The sequence below is a fragment of the Nipponia nippon genome, unplaced genomic scaffold, assembly GCF_047370975.1.
Source record: "Nipponia nippon isolate SJK-2023a ecotype South Korea unplaced genomic scaffold, ASM4737097v1 scaffold_7, whole genome shotgun sequence".
In the NCBI taxonomy this organism is placed as follows: domain Eukaryota; kingdom Metazoa; phylum Chordata; class Aves; order Pelecaniformes; family Threskiornithidae; genus Nipponia; species Nipponia nippon.
Genome location: NW_028262391.1, coordinates 45,709,594 through 45,728,812, shown reverse-complemented (window position 1 = coordinate 45,728,812; position 19,219 = coordinate 45,709,594). Strand labels below are relative to the sequence as shown.

Genomic DNA, 19,219 nt, shown 5'->3' with positions numbered 1-19,219 from the left:
GACAACAGAGACTCCTTCACAGAGGCTGGAAGGAGTCTGCTAGTGATGGAAAAGTGAAAGGAGGGCAATGTCACCCTCCAAAATGTCTCACTTTGCATAAGTCTCAGAATATGATGGTAATACTATTTGTCACCAATGGCATGAATTTGTTCTGAATTAGAACCACGCAGACACTTGTCTATGAATAGGAAAAGAAAATGTCCTCCTTCTAAAAAAACCCCAAACTAGTCTTTTGCCTGTTACGTACTTACAGAAAAGAGCCACAGTCCTCACTGGCTCATGCTTTTGTGTTTCTACTCCTAGTTTTGCTAGAGATGAAAGGGTTAAGTTCACATTTTGGGGCACTCAGATTAAGAAGAAGTAGCATGTTTAAAATTATCCACACACATTCTAAATCTGATTGCTTTCAAAGAGCTCAGCCAGTCTGAATCTAAAAATCTTCATCCTCAAGCCAGGTGAAAATGCAGAAGTAGTTATGCTCAATTCAGCCAGACCAATCTTGTCTTGGGACATTCCCGCCTGAGAAAGTGACTGAGGGATGATACAAAAGAATGACTTTGTCACAGTGACAGCAGAAAACTGCCAAAAATTACCTGTGCTTAAAGCACAAATTTAGCTGCAGGTAACTTACCAGCACGAAGTTCTGAAATAGTGATTTATGTTTTGGCAATACTTGGTGTTTATCTATGAAAGTGTTGATACATCAAGGTATATTTAGGATGTACCATGCTGGGAATCAAGAAGAAAAAAACAATATCATGGCTTATAATTAGTAAGCAAGTGTAATGGCAATGCAATGGTCTGATCATTGCCCCACAGGAAGAGGTGAGCCTTGAACTGAATCTGGAAAGCAGCTAGCCAAGGAAGAGAAAATGCTCCTGTACAAATGATGCTGACATGTTTACTTTTATGGGAGAGATCAGCAGTCCATTAATATTACTGTCAGTGAAAGCATTGTAATGACACACTTTGTGTTTTCATTTGTTGCTTGTGCCTGCCTCTAACAGATTTCTCTTATTTTGTAACAGAGATTTTGCTTATTACTGTGTTGGAAAAGAATCTAAAAATGCCCATTTTACCCTGCATGACAGTTCTATGAACACATTTAGTTTCTGCATGAGGAGTTTAAAAATAATTTCTCTTAAATAAGCAAAGATAGTAGCCTATGAAATTAAACTCTTGTTTTTTGTAAATGTCAAATAATTTTATTAGGAATGCGAAAATAAGCCATCAGCAGGAACACAAATGCTTAGAACAAGATTGGCATTATTATTTTCATAGCCAGTCTGATAAGAGGCAATTTTACAACAGTGATAGACGCTGAGGCTCCCATGAAGTCTAATGACAAGGCTGATTTCTTACAAAATTTTTGAGTATAATTATGTTTCAAAAATCTGAAGATGCAAAAGGCAGATTTGATTCTGATGTGGCTTAGTAAAGTGCACTTCTGGTAACTTTGCTCTGACACACACATATAAGGGAGATAAAAAAATTAATTGGAGGAGTTTCTTGAAAAATTATTCTTTTTATTTTGTTCTTTTTTGACTTTTTGGAGGAAACAAAATGTAAAATTACTTCTCTTTACATCTTACTATATCAATATCTGAAAACTATGGATCACAAACTAATAATTCTGCTTTCCATGCCATTGGTAAATCTCATGATCTGACATTCCTCATGTCTTGAGAAAATTGGTATGGAAATTTTATATCTTTCTCCTTTAAAAACATCAAAATTAGTAACTGGTTTGATATTAACCTGGACAAAATATGCCCTATGAAACCAGAGCTTACTTTCTTTCCTTATGTAGTTTGATTCCGTGTGTCGGCTTGGGTTTCCTGCAAGCAGAAAGTATTCTTGCTAACTTATCAGTAGTGTTTGCCTGCGAGATGTAACAGTAATTAACAGGGCACTGTTGGCACTACTGCACTTCTGGCAGTGACACACACAAATTATTAAGGGAGGTCACAGGAATACAGTTTACACGGGTTGTAAGCTGAGAGCTTAGTTTATACTCGGACCTATCTTTCTCATTTATGTATGCCATTTCAGTTCCCTGTCACAGATTCCTAACATGTTTGGTTTTGAAAACAAGTACCACCAAAAAAATGGGCCAAATAAGCGTATTTTATCCTCCCATTCATTATGTTCATAGCTACAGTATTATGAAACTGAGCATTAAAAGTTCTGTATCATAATACTATATCCTTTAGAAAAGATACTCTGGGGGAAAAGCAAGCATTAACATCACCCTACTTTCTACACGCAAGAATTAGCAGCACTGATCATCAGGCTCTGACAACAAATATTCTTACAACGACGTGTCAAGTGTGTATGCGCGTATGGGAATTATGCATACCACTGACTGCAGAACAGACACATCAGCAGAAACATTTTCATAGTTTGTGTTTTAGTTAAGACAACGATATGGGGTGACAGACCTACGTTCTGAATCTGTTCTTTTGCTGCAACATGTCCATGTGAAATGTATAGCCTAAAATACAGTGCTAATATGAATAATAAATTATATTGTCATATGTGATCCTGTCAGCAGCACTTACAATTCCAAACTAATCAAGAATTCTTCTTGATTAAAATCTAGGACCCATATTCCCAGATAGGGTGACACTCCTGGCTCCCAATGACTTCGGTGCACAGATCAGTCACCATAGATTTGTGGATCTGAACAATCCATGTTCTGATCTATAGTTGTATATGAGTAAATTTATTCATATGTATCAAATAGGACTACCTTCATGCAACATTACCCATGTGCTTAATCATTTATGGTACTGAAACATAATATCAGTCAGCGTTAAGAACTTCTGGGTTGAGTCTGCAATTTACTTCTATAATAGCAAAGCTTTATTTTTCCTGTCTTAATACAACTAACAATATAAGGCTTTGGTTTTGGGTTTTTTTAAACATTTTTTTACATATACCCTATATGCTCTGTACAAATGCACTCATGTATCTCTTCAAAATCTATACTACTGTATTCACTGAAAAAATACAGTTTTGAAAACTAAAAGAAATGGAACTTCAGCAGAAATGACGTTTTCTTTCAAAAATTCTGTACTTTAAAAATCCAACGTGTTTTACTTTTTACTGAATTATATACAGTTTCCACTGCACACGCTGTTAAAATTAATTCTAAACCCAAATACTTACTAGTTTCAGTAGCTACAATAGTTATGTTGTGCCACATATTTGTTTCTCTGTCCAGTGGTGTTGCCAAAGTTATTTTCCCATCTTCTGCGTTAATGTTGAACTGTCTCTCAAGGTCAGTATGCCGATCAATGGAAAACCTACAAAACAGACATCCCTGTAATCTACTTAATGAAGTTGGTGTAATCCATACAATCACAAGACAATTTAGGGAGCCCTCTGAGAGCTGCAGTTTTATAGCCAAATGGATCGAGAAGCTCAATAGCATAATAATTTATAAGACAAAATGACAAACTGAGACTACAAAAACTTAATAATTATTGCCCAAGGAGTAATTAGCTGTATACCCAGTGTGAAGGTCATAAAATGCCCTCAGGTTCACTGGGTAACATCTTTGAAAAACGGTGCTGATCAAGAGTTAATTACACAATCCATCACATTTATTAGACAGTTTCTATGGTATTTCACAGTAACCGATGATAATTTCAACAGTAATGTATTAAGCACACAAAAATGGTGGGCTTCATGGTTATTTTTAAAAAGGCTGAATAACATTATTTTAACCAATAAATTTCAGATTAATGAAGCATGAACTATTCACCAAGCATATTATTTGGTTATGGTTCAAGCAGCTCCGTGGGCAGAATGTAGCTAGTGAATCACCAGTTTCCTATAAAACACTTCAAACACTGAAGGACTGATTGTTTCATGGATTGACATCACTGATTTTTAACAAAACAAGTTTCATCTGACAAGTAGTCAGAGTTTGCAAATGTGAATGCCCAGGTAAATTATGCAGCCCAACCAGAGCCAGTCTGACAACAGGAGCGAGCTGCAGTAGATTGCTCCAACAGTGCATTAAGCAGGATGATGATTTAAAGCTCAGAACAGGATCTCCAGGAAAGATGTTATGTTTTTCCATTTTCTCAGAGTTGTTTTATTAATGTATTGTTCGCAAAAAGAAACTAAATCACAAAATTAAGCCTTCCAATTTTTTGACAGGAAAGGTACGAAATGAGAGCGTTTAGTGATAAACTATTGATATGGTTCAACAAAAATTGACTTCAAGGGGTTTTACTGAATCCTAATTGTGGATTTATATAAAAGCCTTTTAAGCCTTTGTGCCTATGTATTACAGAACCTAACAACACGCACTGACAATTTTTACATCTGTTCTGCATTATATCTGGGCATAATAGGGTGACTTAGGATACAGTATCAGACTGGATTACACTATATAGTGGTCAGAAAAGTGACTCAGCCTGTTCATTTCTCATTACGTTTCTACTTTTTGCAAATATGCTGTTAAATTCACTGATAAAAGAACAAGAGCATATTTTGCTACAGTGACAATGGCACAGTTATCTGAAAATCAGTTATTCCATTCTGGTTTATGCTTTATCATAAGCAATTTCCAAAAAAAGTTCTGATTCAGAGGTTCCTTTATATGCTACAATAAACATATTCTGATGAACTCAAGCTCATTCCAGAGTAACACAACTGATTTTGATAGACATAGCATTAGGATCTGATTTCAAAGCTTAGGATTATGGTGTTCACCATTTTTTATTTTACTGTCAGATATTTTCGCATTTAGAATGAAAGATACACTGCAATTAGATTGCTTGTGCAATGCATTCGGTAAGGTACAATTCACTTTCAAAAAACTCATTTTAAATTACGAAGATTTATCAAAATCTTAATGTTTAAATGTTTAACGACTGTGTTACTGAAGATCAAGGCATGATCACACTGGGAAAGTACTTAACAACTAATGGACTTAAGAGTGAAAACCCCTGTTTAACTAAGAAACGGGATTTGTTAGACATTTAAGTTTTCTGTTTTTAAACTCTGAGAAGAACTAGTTTTACTCACATTAAATGAGTAGTTTCGTTAAGAAGAGTACCAGAAAAAATATGAAGTAAAATTCAAAATATATGTGCCTAAAGCTAGGCATGTGCATCTATATTTGGACATTCAAGTAAACTGATTTTCTAGTGAGCTCCACATACTCAGTTCTCAATGGTTTAATGGGAATTGTACTATCCTCAGCAACTCTGAAAATCAGGTCACTTGTGTGGAAGAATAAAGCTGTAGGTGCCTAACTTCAGGCAATCATTTCTGAAAATGTATCTTAACTTTATTTTGATGTCTCCCTAGTTCCAATTAAAGTATTAGAAGTAAAATTCTGGTACTAGTGAGGTTAGTAAAAAACATCTTGCAGACTTTCACGGGTTTAAGATTTCACTCAAGAAAATACAAGAAAGATAGCAATCAAGATAATATTTTTAAGATGTCATCACTTAAAACTAGCTTTTAATTCTTGATGTTCATGTAATGATGCAGAAAGAACTCTGCTGATATCAAACATTTATGAAATTTTTACAGTCCACAAAAGAAATAAAATATGAAATGCTTATATGCTGTTTAATGTTTAGTTGACCTGGGCTTGACATAAATTCCACTGAGATAAGACACAGTTTTTCTCTAAGGATCAATCCTTTTTTAAACTTCCATTCACAGTCTTCCTGCAGTACATTTTTTGAAGTTATAAAACTGGGAGCGTAACATCTGTGAGTTTATTATATTGCATTTCACCTCATCCCAACAGTACTTATTCACAATGCAAAACCAGCATTCAAAGTGGAACATTTTTAACATAAGTTACATGGCTCTACAAAGAGGTAAAACCCTCTCCTGATTTTAATTTGATGAATATTTGGTACAAAACTAAAAAATAAAATCTGCAGTGTCGTAAACCGAGGAAAACTAATAGTACATTTGCAGTTTCCTTTTCACGATAATGGTATTGTAACTCTTTTCAATGGGAATGAGTTGTCAGATCCATAAGCTATACATAAAACATATATTTTTCTAAAAATGAGAAAAGAATATCTTGGGAAATAATATCTTTTGAAATTGCCATAAACCCAGCACAGGTTATTGGAAAGTTTTGGTTAGTTTACGGGTCTGCTATGGCAATTATAGGAACAACCCCATAGTGGTTTAACAGAAGACTTAAAATGATTCTCAGGCCTGCCCCTGCACTACTGTTATTGCTGTTATGACTTAATTCCATCTATTCTTTATTTGCACCAATGTAAACAAGAGCAGAAATCCTTTTTTGCTGCACCTGCTGAGATTTGAATCACAGTACTGATACCCCATCAGTGGTAAATCGCCATTGTTTATTAATGCCAGGCAGATCGGACATGCTACTTAGTGACAGATAAACAGCTGCACCATAAGGGAGGCAGAAAATAATAGTATCTAGGTTTTTAAGGCCTCCTGTGAATTAAGAAAATGATCAACTGCTGCCAAAGATGAAATCTCTGTCGATATGAACGGGGAAAACCTGCCACAGTGAAGCTTATCTCTCCACGGAGAAAGACACTGAAGGGCAGTGATTTATAGGAGGGCAGATACAGTATAGGAAGAAAGATTATTACCCATGCTTTTTTCTATGCACTTGTATCATGCTTTATCCAAGATAATTTACTGCAGATAAATAGACCATGGTTATAAAATAACAACAGAAACACCAAATAAGTACTACTGGAATCAATAGATTTGTACGCTAATAGATAATGATCTTTCAAGCCTAATTATACTATAAGCCAGAATGTGCCACCCTTACTAAATAACTACAGTAAAGCCTTACAACTAGCTTACCTGAATTCACTGGGTCCCTTTCCCAAGAGAGATGCATGCAGTCTAGATATGGTAAGATGTGAGCCACTGACACATGCTTCTGAAATGACTAGGCTAGAATAAGACAAACTACTGACCGTGTTTACAATTATTAGCCAAATTCGTAAATCCTTTTCACCATCAGGCTTAAAAGTGAGACAGGCCCTTAAGCAACACGCACAGCAGAATAGCAAATAAAGATAAAAGAGAAATTCTGCTGCTCATTTTAAAAATACTGGGTTATGAAAGATATTATATAGTTAGACTAAGCTAACAACCGATAAGAAGAGATAGTTCATATTCATTGGAGAAATGCATGATGAAAGCATAATTCAGCCAAGTATCATATTATCACTTAGCCATTCAAAGATGCCTTTGCTTATCCACAATTAGGGCTCAACAGCAACGAGAAAAGTCCCATACAACATATGCATCCTTTAGGCTCATCTGTCTAAAGGTGTCTAAATTTCTTTGGCCGATACATAGATTTCAGACTAATAACCACTGCCAAAATTCCATATTTGACACAAGGCATTGCTAAATAACCCTCTTCAGGTATTTCCATAAGGGGGCACATTCAGAACCAGACGGGTAACCCATCTACACACCTGCTTGTAAATCTATGATAGCCTTCATACCTTTGAGATCAAGTGATGTAAAGATCAGAGAATATGTTTCATCTCTTTTAAGGAAGTGTAAAAAACAAAGTACCGTTGTATTGGATAGAAAGGAGATTAAACTTTTAAAAAAAAAAAAAAAAAAAAAAGAAAACACAGGAGAAGTTTCTTTCCAGGTTGTTTTCTATAATAACTTTTCTAAATTCTTTAGTGTTTTGTCTCATGACTCAATTATCAGACTATTTCCATATTTAGAGATATCCAAGTTTTATTTCATTTATGGTACTGCAGTACTCTGAGTTTACTGAGCCTTTGTGTATAAGACTAACGTGCAGCAGATGTGGTATTGGTAGCACCTAAGGTGATTCATATTTTCGTTCATGTTGCTAGGGTTTTTATAACAAATGTACACAAAAGCTCTGTCTAACCATAATATTGATAGAACAGATATCTATTGAAAAATATAATTTCCTTCAAATGCAATTGGTTGTTGTCTCCTAAAATTCTGTTTTAAAGAAAAAAATACATTTGAAAATGGCCAGGCAGTATTAAAACAGTCCACTATTTTCAGAACAGAATGTTTTAATTCTGTTTTTCAAATTTTTAACTTACGTTCAGTATTTTTGAAAGTGTATCAGAACATATACATAAAATTTACATCATATATGTGATACAGTTCCAGAGTAAACACTCGAAATGCACAATGAAATATACAATCAAAATGAAACATTCTAATCCAACAAAACAATGCTTCCACATATTTTTGTTAGAACCTGCCACGTTCCAGTTTTATTCTGAATTGGAAAGAAAATAACTGCATTTCTACTCCCTACTTGTCTCTGATGAATATTTTTGCACACATAATAGTAGAATTAGTAACTTGAAATCTCTTTTTTTGTCTTAAAATATTTTTCATGCAAAAAATGAAAAAAAGGAATTTGCACTTTCCAGAGATATCCCAGATAAAGCCAAGTTAATCAGGTGAGCAAACAAAAAGTTGCATAGAAAATTGAGCTCTGTATATTCCTAAATTAGCTATCAAGCCAATACCGTAGAAAAATTAAATTTTATAAAGTATTGCATATATTTTTAATGAAGATATAAATAACACTAATTAATTACCTTTTTGTTTAAATGTAATGAATTTTGGCCATTCTCTTTCATGTGTATCAATTGTTTCTACCCGAATTGATAAGTAATAGCATTCTAATTCAATTTGCACATATAAAATATTTTTTGCTTCTAAAAGTTTGAAAATATCTTGATCTATAAAATGATGAAAAAATGGAAATGAAGTAAATATTTTACTCAGTTCAACTTTTTGCGCTTGGATACATAAAGATGGAATAGAGAGGCTCAATTTTAGAACATAGGTAGGTTTGTAGCTAATCTAAATGATTACAAGTTTGGGGCAGGACTAGAAAAGAATTCAGGGAAACAGAACAAGACTGGAAAAATAGCCAAGGTAAAACTGAAGCAGAGTCGAGGCCAGGCTGAGATGAGGAAGAAAGGGGACACAAGAGCCAAGAGCAAAGCAGAACAGGGTAGAGAGAAGGAACTAAGGTTAAATTGAAAGAGAAATTACTATCGAGTTGGAATAAAGGGAAGAAAGCCAACTTGCTGCCACCCTGGCTGTCTCACACACCTTTCAGAAGACCCCGTCTTTGTAGCGGCAGTGCAAGCCCTGTTTCACAGACGCCAGTGGACAGCAGTAATAAAATTAGAGGTGGAGCCACTGCTTAAATTGTGTTAGATCAAACTCTGTGCATTTTAGATTACTTTTTTTTTGTTTACATAACATTTTTCTAACCTGGGTAACTACCCTCATTTATTTCCTATTTCTATGATCACATTACCATCTTTGATCACCCTGAGAGCTTCTCTGATAAGAAAATAAATTTGGTGCCTATTAACACTGTCTGGGTTGTGTGCTGCAGTAGAAAATATATTAATCAATTAATTTGTATAGAAATCTGTGATAGATAATGCTACGTTTACCTAGATTTGAAAGGATGATGTAGAAATGAGAGACTCCAACATACTCTCCAACATCTTCATACACAAGTTCTAATACATCCAACCATGTTGGAAATTATGAATTTCTAATTCTGAAAATACTAAAATATGATAGCAACATGCATAAATAAAGGTTTACTGTTTGGCTCTCCGACAAATCTGATGTAAACAATGATTAGAAAATGGTGTGAAGTGATAGATTAGAACAATTAGTATCATCCTCACAATACTAAAGACTGCTTGTGAAGCTTAAATACCCTAAGGCAGTAATGTACATTGATGATTATTATTAAATAGACTCTCTCCAAATATACCTTTACTATGAATTTGACACTTTAGTGTTTGTTTTCATAATGCTTTTAGCGGGCAGTACTATACATAGCAAAATGTGTTTTGGGAACACTCGCATCATACCATACTAACTGTTACAAAGGGAAGGGGAAGATGTGTGCTCATCAAAATGCGACAGAAAACTCTGATCTGATGAAACTGGAATAACAGAATTTGTTCAAGTCAGATCAAAAAGTGAAAATATTGTAAATCGAAGATGCAAAAGTCATATGGGCATAATCATCTCTGACTTTTTATCTTTAAACCAGGAATGGCTTTAAAATAAAAGAATACAAAATATGTTTTGACAACCTTACTGCTACGTGGAACAACCTCAGTATCGTTAGTGCAGACACTAGCGGATTATTTAAAATAACTGCAGAGACACACACTGATGATTCAACCCCATCTGACCATATACACCCTATGTCTTATTTTCATTGCATTCCTACTGTTTCATAAGACTACTCATGTGGCAAGGAGCATTTTTATGATTTTGAAAATGATCTGCACTGATAAATCTAACATCATAAAACAAATCCTATACAAGTATTTTCATAGAAATAAAACAGCATGAGAACAGTGTCATACAATGTAGGGGAAAATACACTTAGCATTCTGCCAGCAGTTTTTTCAAAGAGAACTTTAAAGCAGCACTACCTTATAGGACTGGAAGACACATCGGGGTCATGGGCAGTCACCTGACCAATCACAGAGTTAATAGCAGCATTTTCATGCACTTCCAGTAGGTAAGTAGGTGATGAAAAGACTGGTGGCTCATCAGCATCCTCTACTACAATTTTTACTGTTGCTGTATCCTTGAATGGTCCTCCACTGATGAAGCGAGGATCAATATGAATGTTGGCTGCTTCTACCTTCAGAGTATAGGATTTTTTGGTCTCAAAGTCCAGTGGCTGTTAAGAATGACAAAGATAAATGTCTTTTACTAATGGCCACAGAGAAAGAACAAATTAATATAATGCTGATGGATGAAAGTTATGTGCATTTAAGCACATTCAATGAGTTTTAATGCAATTGCTTCCCACTCCCAGAAATCCAACCTCCAAATTTTCTAGGCATATATTGATATCTGTTTATTAACCAGCCTCAGAGAAAACAAGACTCTTTGTTTTCTTGCTTTTCACAAGAAATTTACCAAAATATTCTCTCTCATGAATTATACCATTACAATTACATATCAGATAAATACTACAAATTTGTTGGTGATGGCATGACTTGCATACTAATCATGCACTTAATCAGTGCTTTGTTAGTTGGAGATAAGAAAAAAAAAATATAATAGCTGCACAAAGAATAAATATTTTATTACTTCCAGAACAATGTAAGAAATGCAAAGAACTAGCAATTATTATTTGTTGGACATGAGAGGCATTATGTGGAAAAATGTAGAGCTAATCATATAAGAAAGTACTTCGGTATTATTGCACTTCAGGTAACTCTGCATTTCTGTTTATAGGGGTAAATGAGGTAGACATCTCTCAGGAATTTCTTAAAACTGTAGCAATTCCTATTTCTGTATCTTATTTTTTTTTCAGAGAGAGAAACACGAAACCGATTACTTTATTCTATCAATATACCTGCCATGTCACCATTGTTTTTACTATTTTAGAGTTCCATATTAAAACATAAAAGATGAAAACACAGGGGATTTAAAGGAATGAAATACCAAATAAAAACCAAATCTGTGACACTTTTGAATATTAGAATTTTTCATTATAGGAGATTCAAGTTTGTGTCTTGAAGAACATCAGTATATTCACTATATAATTCTCTTGTGTCTCACAATGATTCAAATTTCAAAGATGCAAATTGCCAAGCATTGGAAAGATATTAAGATTTGCATTACAATGTCCCAGGGATAAAAAGAAAAGGACATAGAAACTCTGAATCTGCAATGCAAATACCAGCAAGAGCACAAATAGGGACCTTCAGGAAGTCTGTCAAAGCCTTCAATATGTATACTTTCAAATTTTGTTGATTTTTTTCAGGTATGAATCAAGCTCTAATGGGATTTGCTCTTTTTCACAAATTCTAGTAAACATGAGAAAACTTTGCTTCTTTAGCAGCTCTTAAATTAGTAAGCTTTTGTAATTATGAATGGTGATTTATAAATCAGCATATTCACAATTTGCCAATCATAGCTCCTATATAATTTCTTCAATTGCTTTTCATATGCTTTACAGAAATGACAGCACCCCAATACATTTAGTCATGCTTAATCAGAATATCATATTGAAAATTTACTCTGCATTGTCTAAAACCCATGAATTTATGCTGGAGAAAATCTGTTGGTGAACAGTACCCTGCATACATCATCTACTGTAGTAGAACCAAAATGATTATTGCTGTCAAAATGAATATACGAAACAACATTATGTTAGAGACTCAGTTATGAAATAAAGCCAAGGGAACTGGGGCAAAAGGCTAATTGCCTTAGTTTACAAAAGAGGCCACTGCATACAATAAATAACAGTAAGGAAGATCGGGGATGTATATCATAATTTTCTCTTTAGGAAAACAGATCTACATTTAGATAAATATACATAATTTTATTATAAATCTACAGTGCTGACCTACTCACTGAGAAACAGAAAATATAAACTTTTGACAGGTTCTCTGCCTGACCTCTTTAATTACAGGTACAAGTTGAATATTAATTACCTGTACTCATTGGATTGTTCTTTTTTCACTGAAATGTCTTTGTTTGTTTCGGTTTTGTGGTTTTTTTTAAAAAAGAAAGATTCATTTAGAGTGCTGTATGCTTCATATTTAAAACCCTCTATGCCAGTGTTATAAATTACATTCATATCCTTTTTTGGAACACAGCATGAGATGCAGCTCTCTTCTCCTTCCCCAGAAAATAATGGAAATTAAATCTGCAAATAATGTTTCATTGACTTTACTAGCCGTGTTTTGTTCAAGATATGCTGTCTCTCCCCATATTTCTGTATATAATTGGGTTGTCCCTCTGTTGTGTACATGCAAATACCTCACCTTGCATACATCAAGACTGTACAAGCATAGAAAAGGTAACAGAGTTTAACCTTCTTTAGGGCCTGAATTTGGCACTTCTCATGTGAAACAGTACTGATCTCCCTGATAAAGTTCATGGAAATCACTATTCATTGAGCAAAGAGAGTTCAGCATGAGAAAACATGGAAGACTAAGCCTCTCACACATCAGGTAATTTAAATAATACACTATATTTTTTTGTCTCTGAATGGTATTTGACCAGCTATACAGCAAATCAAAGAACAGAGAAAAGGTATTTGATGAATACTCAGCCAAGATTTTACGGAAGTTTACACCACCACCAAAGCAGATTCTAATCTACTCTTCTCCTTTGGAACCAAGGAAGCAGAACCTGTATGATTTAACCATGTGGAAGCCCAGGCAAGATTAACACATTCCCAGCACCGAAAATACTTCCGTGGTTGTCTCCCCACTTGTCACCTAAATGGCAATTTTGAGGGACATGGCTAATACATCCCTTTTTTATCACTTCACTGGCTTGACACCTCACCCATAGATAAAAGAATCCTTGGAAATCCAGCATCTTCGCACAGAGTACAGTCTGGCTGGGTCGTTGTGTGTACAATAAACATTTTTTTTAACAGAGATACCATTTACCTTTCTCACTCTAATAATGCCGTCCTGAGTTTGGGCATCTGTAGTAATTTCAAATATATCCATTCCATCTCCTTCAATAATATCATAGGATGATTTAGCATTTTCTCCAATATCCAGGTCATTTGCTTTCACCCTTCCTATTGGTTCACCAAGAGCAACATCTTCCATTACTGAGAAGTGATACAGACCTTACAAATAAGAGGAAAAGACTAAACATTACACCTGATTCCAGTATCTCTTGTGTGCTCTTCATTTGTTTATACTTCCCCAATGCAAACTCTTGAGATGTGCAACTGATACAAACCACATTTACACAAGCTATTTACTGAAAGCAGCAAAATGTGTTCCTTATACAGGAATACTCAGTTTACTGTGTGTGAATGTTCTTTTCATTACAGTAGTATTCTGCTTCTCCCTTGCAGGGATGCTTAATGTTGGCAAACATAAATATTAAGCTACTTTTAACATTGAAAGTATGCAACATTCTCTACTGCAGACACTGTTGAACTTACCGTTTTATTTGCAGACGTGTAGTTAGAATTCAACTATGAAACTTTGGCTTTTACTCTGCAGAAAACTGGTCTAATACTTTAAAGATACCTTATACAATTTCAGATCCTTACTACTTTTTTGGCCCTTTTAATTTGATTTGGTTTTGTTTGTTTAACTCCTTCCACCTCCCTTTTGTGGTAAGAAACTAATTAAGAAACATTTAAGAAAACTCCCAAAATTTATGTTTTAAAGGAAACAACTACTTTTCATAGCAATCATTACCATATTCACTATTTGGTTGCAGGGTTAGACTAAAATCCACTAGAAAGTGCTATTCAAATTGTCAGCATTTTTATTTTTTATAATACTTTCTTCAAACCTTCTGACCTAAGAAGTGTCAAAAATGTATTTAGAACTTGTAATATATTATTTTAGGTAAGCATTTTATTAAGAGAAAACTCAAAATACCCATTTTACTATTATATATCCCACTTTTTAACAGTGCTCTGAAAAACAGAAGACGCATGCTTTACCTCAAAAATTCTTTATGGAGTGCCTTTTTTTTTTTTTTTTACCTCTTGGTAATTTACACTTATTGAAGCTATGGTTAATATGTGATCAATCAACTGCAGTGTTACTTAGTAGTTAAAATAGTCAAAAGGAATTCAAGGTTAGCAGATGAGACCATTCAAATAGTTTTTGACAAAGGGTTCTGGACTTGCTCTTTTCCTGAAACCAGGACATAGCTATACATATAGTCTATCCCAAAGTGACATATTTTTCCCTTTAATGTTTCTAGGCTCAATTATTAGAGATAACTTGGAGATCATGAAGATTCCTCAAGAATATTCATAATGGCTCACAAACAATGAGCAGCCAAAGCAATCAAGTGCCTCAGGAGACTAAATTATGTGTTCATAATTTATACTGCTGTCCATACCTTGTGGTTTGACTCTCCAGACACAGTTGATTGCATTTTTAAGTTGGTATTTTTCTCTCAGATTTATTAAGATACTTTATAAAATATTGCAAAAAAAATTATTGGGATGCAGCCGACTCTTTTACACAAATTCTCTCAAGAATTATGGATTGTCCTGTCAAGATGTCATAGTGCAGAGCTGATCAAAAATCCACGTTATGCATCTTTGAAAAGCCTTGGTTTTCAACAGCAGTGCACAGTTCTCAGTACAATCCTATGGTAAACTGCCAGGTTAAAAACTTCTGTGACTTATAAAATGCCTCTAAAATTATCTCAAAGAGATCACAGAAATAGTGAAAGTTCATCTTTTTCATTTCTAAAACCCAGGAGGCTAACACTCTTTGAAATCAAACCATAAATATACATTTCTGTCCTGCCTGGAAACAATAAACCGATAAAACACCCTGCTTTCTGAGTTCATTACAATTTATTGTGAAAGCAGCATGTATTACATCTTATGAATTTCTATTTCATTCTGGTTAGGCTCTATTGTAAGTTTGATTCTTTCTTATTTTCCTTTCCAGGCAAATGCAAACTGTGCTTCAACGGTGTAAAGAAATGTTAAAGACTTGATCAGCTCTTGTACAAGGCCAGAGTCATGACTAATCTGTAATGCTAGGCAGCATGCTATGAATACTTAGTTCTGAAAGGCAGAATTTGTAATAGCATCCAGTTACAATATTTACTATGGCTCATCCTCATTAAATGCAATATATACATAATACGAAGTTACAGTACACGCAGTTTTTTTCTAATGACGTTGTGTAATCGTCAGTGTTATAACAGGGTGGTGATTCCTGGATGGTAGCTTGAATTCTGCACTGGAATGCACCAGCCATAACAGCTTCAAAGACAGCAACTCACTCTTTGTTGAAGGAAAACTAATCTACATTTTCCATATAGAAAATATATTTCAGGGATCTGTGATGCAGTCTTCCTCATGCTACCCAGTCGATGCGCCACTGTATCCAAACTACAGGAGAACAGATATGAGTAAAATGCACGGGGAAAGTACAGCTTCATCTCTGTGTGCATTCACTCCTGTGCTTCCTGCTGAGACCTCCAGCAAATGTACCAATTAGCACCAGTTGTGTTGCTGATTTTCTGATCAGCTTTTTTCATACTGGCAGCCAAAGGCTTTTTGAGACAGAAAGTGCTGATACAAATATAAAAGCCAGGTAAGCTGGCAAAAGTAGATCTGTAGTCACAGAGTTAGAGCTACAGCATATTGCAGGTCTAAAAGAAATGGCCCTCTGCATTCTGGTGATACAGTTCAGCCAGGATTCTCATCTACAGATGTTTACATTATTAGGGAAACTGTCATCTTATGTTGGAAAGCACTACTACACAAGTGCAAGCAATGCAATGTGATACGAAGTAAAAAATTTATGCATTTCTTATTTTATAATGAGAGAAAACCTTTTACTGTGCACCGAGTGTTTATCTGTTAAAAACCACTAAGATGAGGAAATAAAATATATATTTTGCAAATAAGCTTTTACCTCTGCTTATTTATTTTATATTTTTTCTCTCTCTCTATCTGTATGTGCATTTTCTAGACTATAGGAGAGTATTTATCGCATGCTGATTACTAGGACAAACCCATTTCACTCTTTGCATCTTCAGAACAGGGCAAAAGTGGACTTCAAGTCATACATATGTGGAAAAGAATTAATTTTACATTGGGTGCATAAGTAGCTTGTTAGAAAAACATGCTTCTAATAAAGTAAAAATGATCCAAAGTCTAGATGTGAACATTCTCCAACCTCAAAGCAGACTCTTAATACCTTACAACTTTAGTTTTTCAGAACAAGCCGGATAGAAAGATAAGTTTCTAATAGTGTATTAGATTGCACCTATTCCAAATAAAATTGATCCAGTCATTATGCTCTTCCCTCTTCTTTCTTTCGCCTTCATCTTTGAAATAGACTACAAAGCTTGTAGAGAATCTCAGCAGGATGCCAAATCATTTTAACCTAGCCCAGCAAGATATCCATTGGAACCACAGTAGTAAGTATGGATTTTGAATTAAAGATCAACAATTATCTAGACTCAGACTTATTTTCTTTGTTTTCTTCACTATTACCCAATTAGTCAAACCTTTATTTCTTTTATCAGTTATGTATGTCTTTTACTGGTGGTGTCACTTGTCTGCATGAGATGGAAGCCCATGTAACAGGAACTTAACTAGCACTTAGAAACAATTGCACTGGAAGCAAATAAATATATGAAAAAAAGTCCCCAAGCCCTTTTGGGTGGATATAAGAGGGGTAACAAAGACGACAGACAGCTGTGTACACTGGTATGGATGTAATTCCCTCTTTCCTAAGCTCTTAATCAGGCAGAGGACTATTAATCTTTCTCTAGTAGCAGCTACATATTTTTAAATTACATTACAAACCCAGGCAATATGATGATAAAAAAAAAGAGCTCAATAAAAAAAAAAAAAAAAAGGCAGCACTGTATTACTCTTTTGTATAGGAGAACACATACACATAAAGGCACTTACTCTGTGCAAACTTAGGAGGATTGTCATTAACATCAGTGAGTGTAATTGTCACTGTTGTAGTTCCAGAGAGTCCACCCATATGTCCTCCCATGTCCTTTGCTTGGATGACCACAAAGTATTCTTCTTTGGCTTCTCTGTCCATGTTGGGAAGAGCTGTTTTAATTATAGCTACAATAATGGGGGGGGGGGGAAAAAAGTCAGGTACAGACCCAAATTCAGTTTTGCAGCTACTTTCATGGATATATGTAAATATTGGTATAAAAATTGAAATGCTAATGGTCCAGTTAAGTTGCCTATTAGTACCAAGGATAAAGAAGAATTTGAGATTTTCAAAAAAATATATTACAGGTCACCTACCTTGAATGAATTGAAAGTGCAATGACATTGTGGTCCAAAACCCAAGAATTAATCATACCGGCGATACATATTAATTTTTACATTTTTTTCCTGATAAACTTTTTGGTTTCTGTCCTACCTCCCACAAAAATCCATTGTTTCCCCACAGAATTCACAAACAGAAGACAACCACATGGTAAACTTAATCTGTAAACACTGTTAACCATATCTGTCAGATTGTTTCAAATATTTTAAAACCAAAACCATTACTTAATCTGCTCTCGTATATAACACAGGCTACAGTTGTACCCTTAAGTCCTAAATCGAGTGCCCAAACTTCTACTGGAGAATGACAGCATGTCTTTCAGTATGTCTTTCAGCATAGTCACCAGGACTGCAAAATCATAAAGTCACTCCGTTGTCCCTACTCTAGGAGGGCCACTGGCTGGACAATGATCTCAGTAAGCTGCTATCATCTACTTTATCAGGTTAGAAGTTTTTAAAGATAGAGAAGTAAAATGATCTGTAGTATATCGAAATATAAAATGTCAGTGGGCTAGCAGGAAGACACCTGCAAGGGACAGTCAAATTAAATATGGGTCCAGATCCACTGCAAACTCCTATAGATTTCATGGACATCTAACAGAAGAAATAATAAAATCTTTTTTTCTTTCCAAAACTTCTCCACCTGCAATGTGCTATTATATTCACAACATTCAGTATGGAAAGTGCAATACTAAATATTTAATGGCAAATTTAAATGGTGTTCATCACAGTCTAGTAATGTTCACCATAATAAAAAGATAAGAATCAACTAAAGAAGTCCCACGAAACCTAGGAAAAACAACTCTAAATGTTAAATTGAAATATGGCATTTTTTTCTTTTAATCCTGTTTTTGAATTCTATTTAAAAAAAAATCATTTATCCATGAAAAGAGAGCACAAAGTTCAAGTTACTGAATTTTCTTAGTGGTTAAGTGAAGTGTAAGAGTACCAAGGAGAATTGAATACACCATTGCAGTGGTTCCTTTAAACCATGGTGCTTGAGGGTTCTTGTGAGGCATAAAGAGTGTCTCTTTTCATGGGCCTGTACTCACAGAGCTGAAGGACACAGTTTATGGGCAGACATTGACAGTAACTCACCAAGTATTCAGAAATAAAAAAAAAGAAGGTAAGAATTCTATATTATACTGTATATTTGTTAAGCTTTGCATGTTGAATAGAGTGGCCAAGTTCACACCCTGGATCATACATACCTGTTGCTGGGCCTGGTCATACATTTCATTAGCTCACGCTGAATTTTTTTTTACCTGTTCTTTGTTAAGTATTGTCAGAATTTTTTAGATGTCAATCAATACTTATTATGAATCTATTAGTCTTGATTTCTCTATTGGGACTAGCATAGCTGTGGAGACTTCAAATAGCTCTTTT

The 19,219-nt window shown here is 34.7% G+C and overlaps 1 protein-coding gene across 5 annotated transcripts in view; it reads right to left on the bottom strand.

Moving 5' to 3' along the window:
• The window catches only part of CDH8 (cadherin 8), a 402,754-nt gene that overhangs the window by 49,566 nt on the left and 333,969 nt on the right, over positions 1–19,219 (bottom strand). For all 5 annotated transcript variants that reach the window (XM_087739090.1, XM_087739089.1, XM_009465735.2 and 2 more), the window contains 4 exons: positions 17,453–17,620; positions 13,473–13,660; positions 10,482–10,735; positions 3,172–3,308 (listed from right to left, as the gene is read on the bottom strand). In XM_087739090.1, the coding sequence (XP_087595216.1) occupies positions 3,172–3,308; positions 10,482–10,735; positions 13,473–13,660; positions 17,453–17,620 (747 nt within the window). The remainder of the gene's footprint in view (positions 1–3,171; positions 3,309–10,481; positions 10,736–13,472; positions 13,661–17,452; positions 17,621–19,219) is intronic.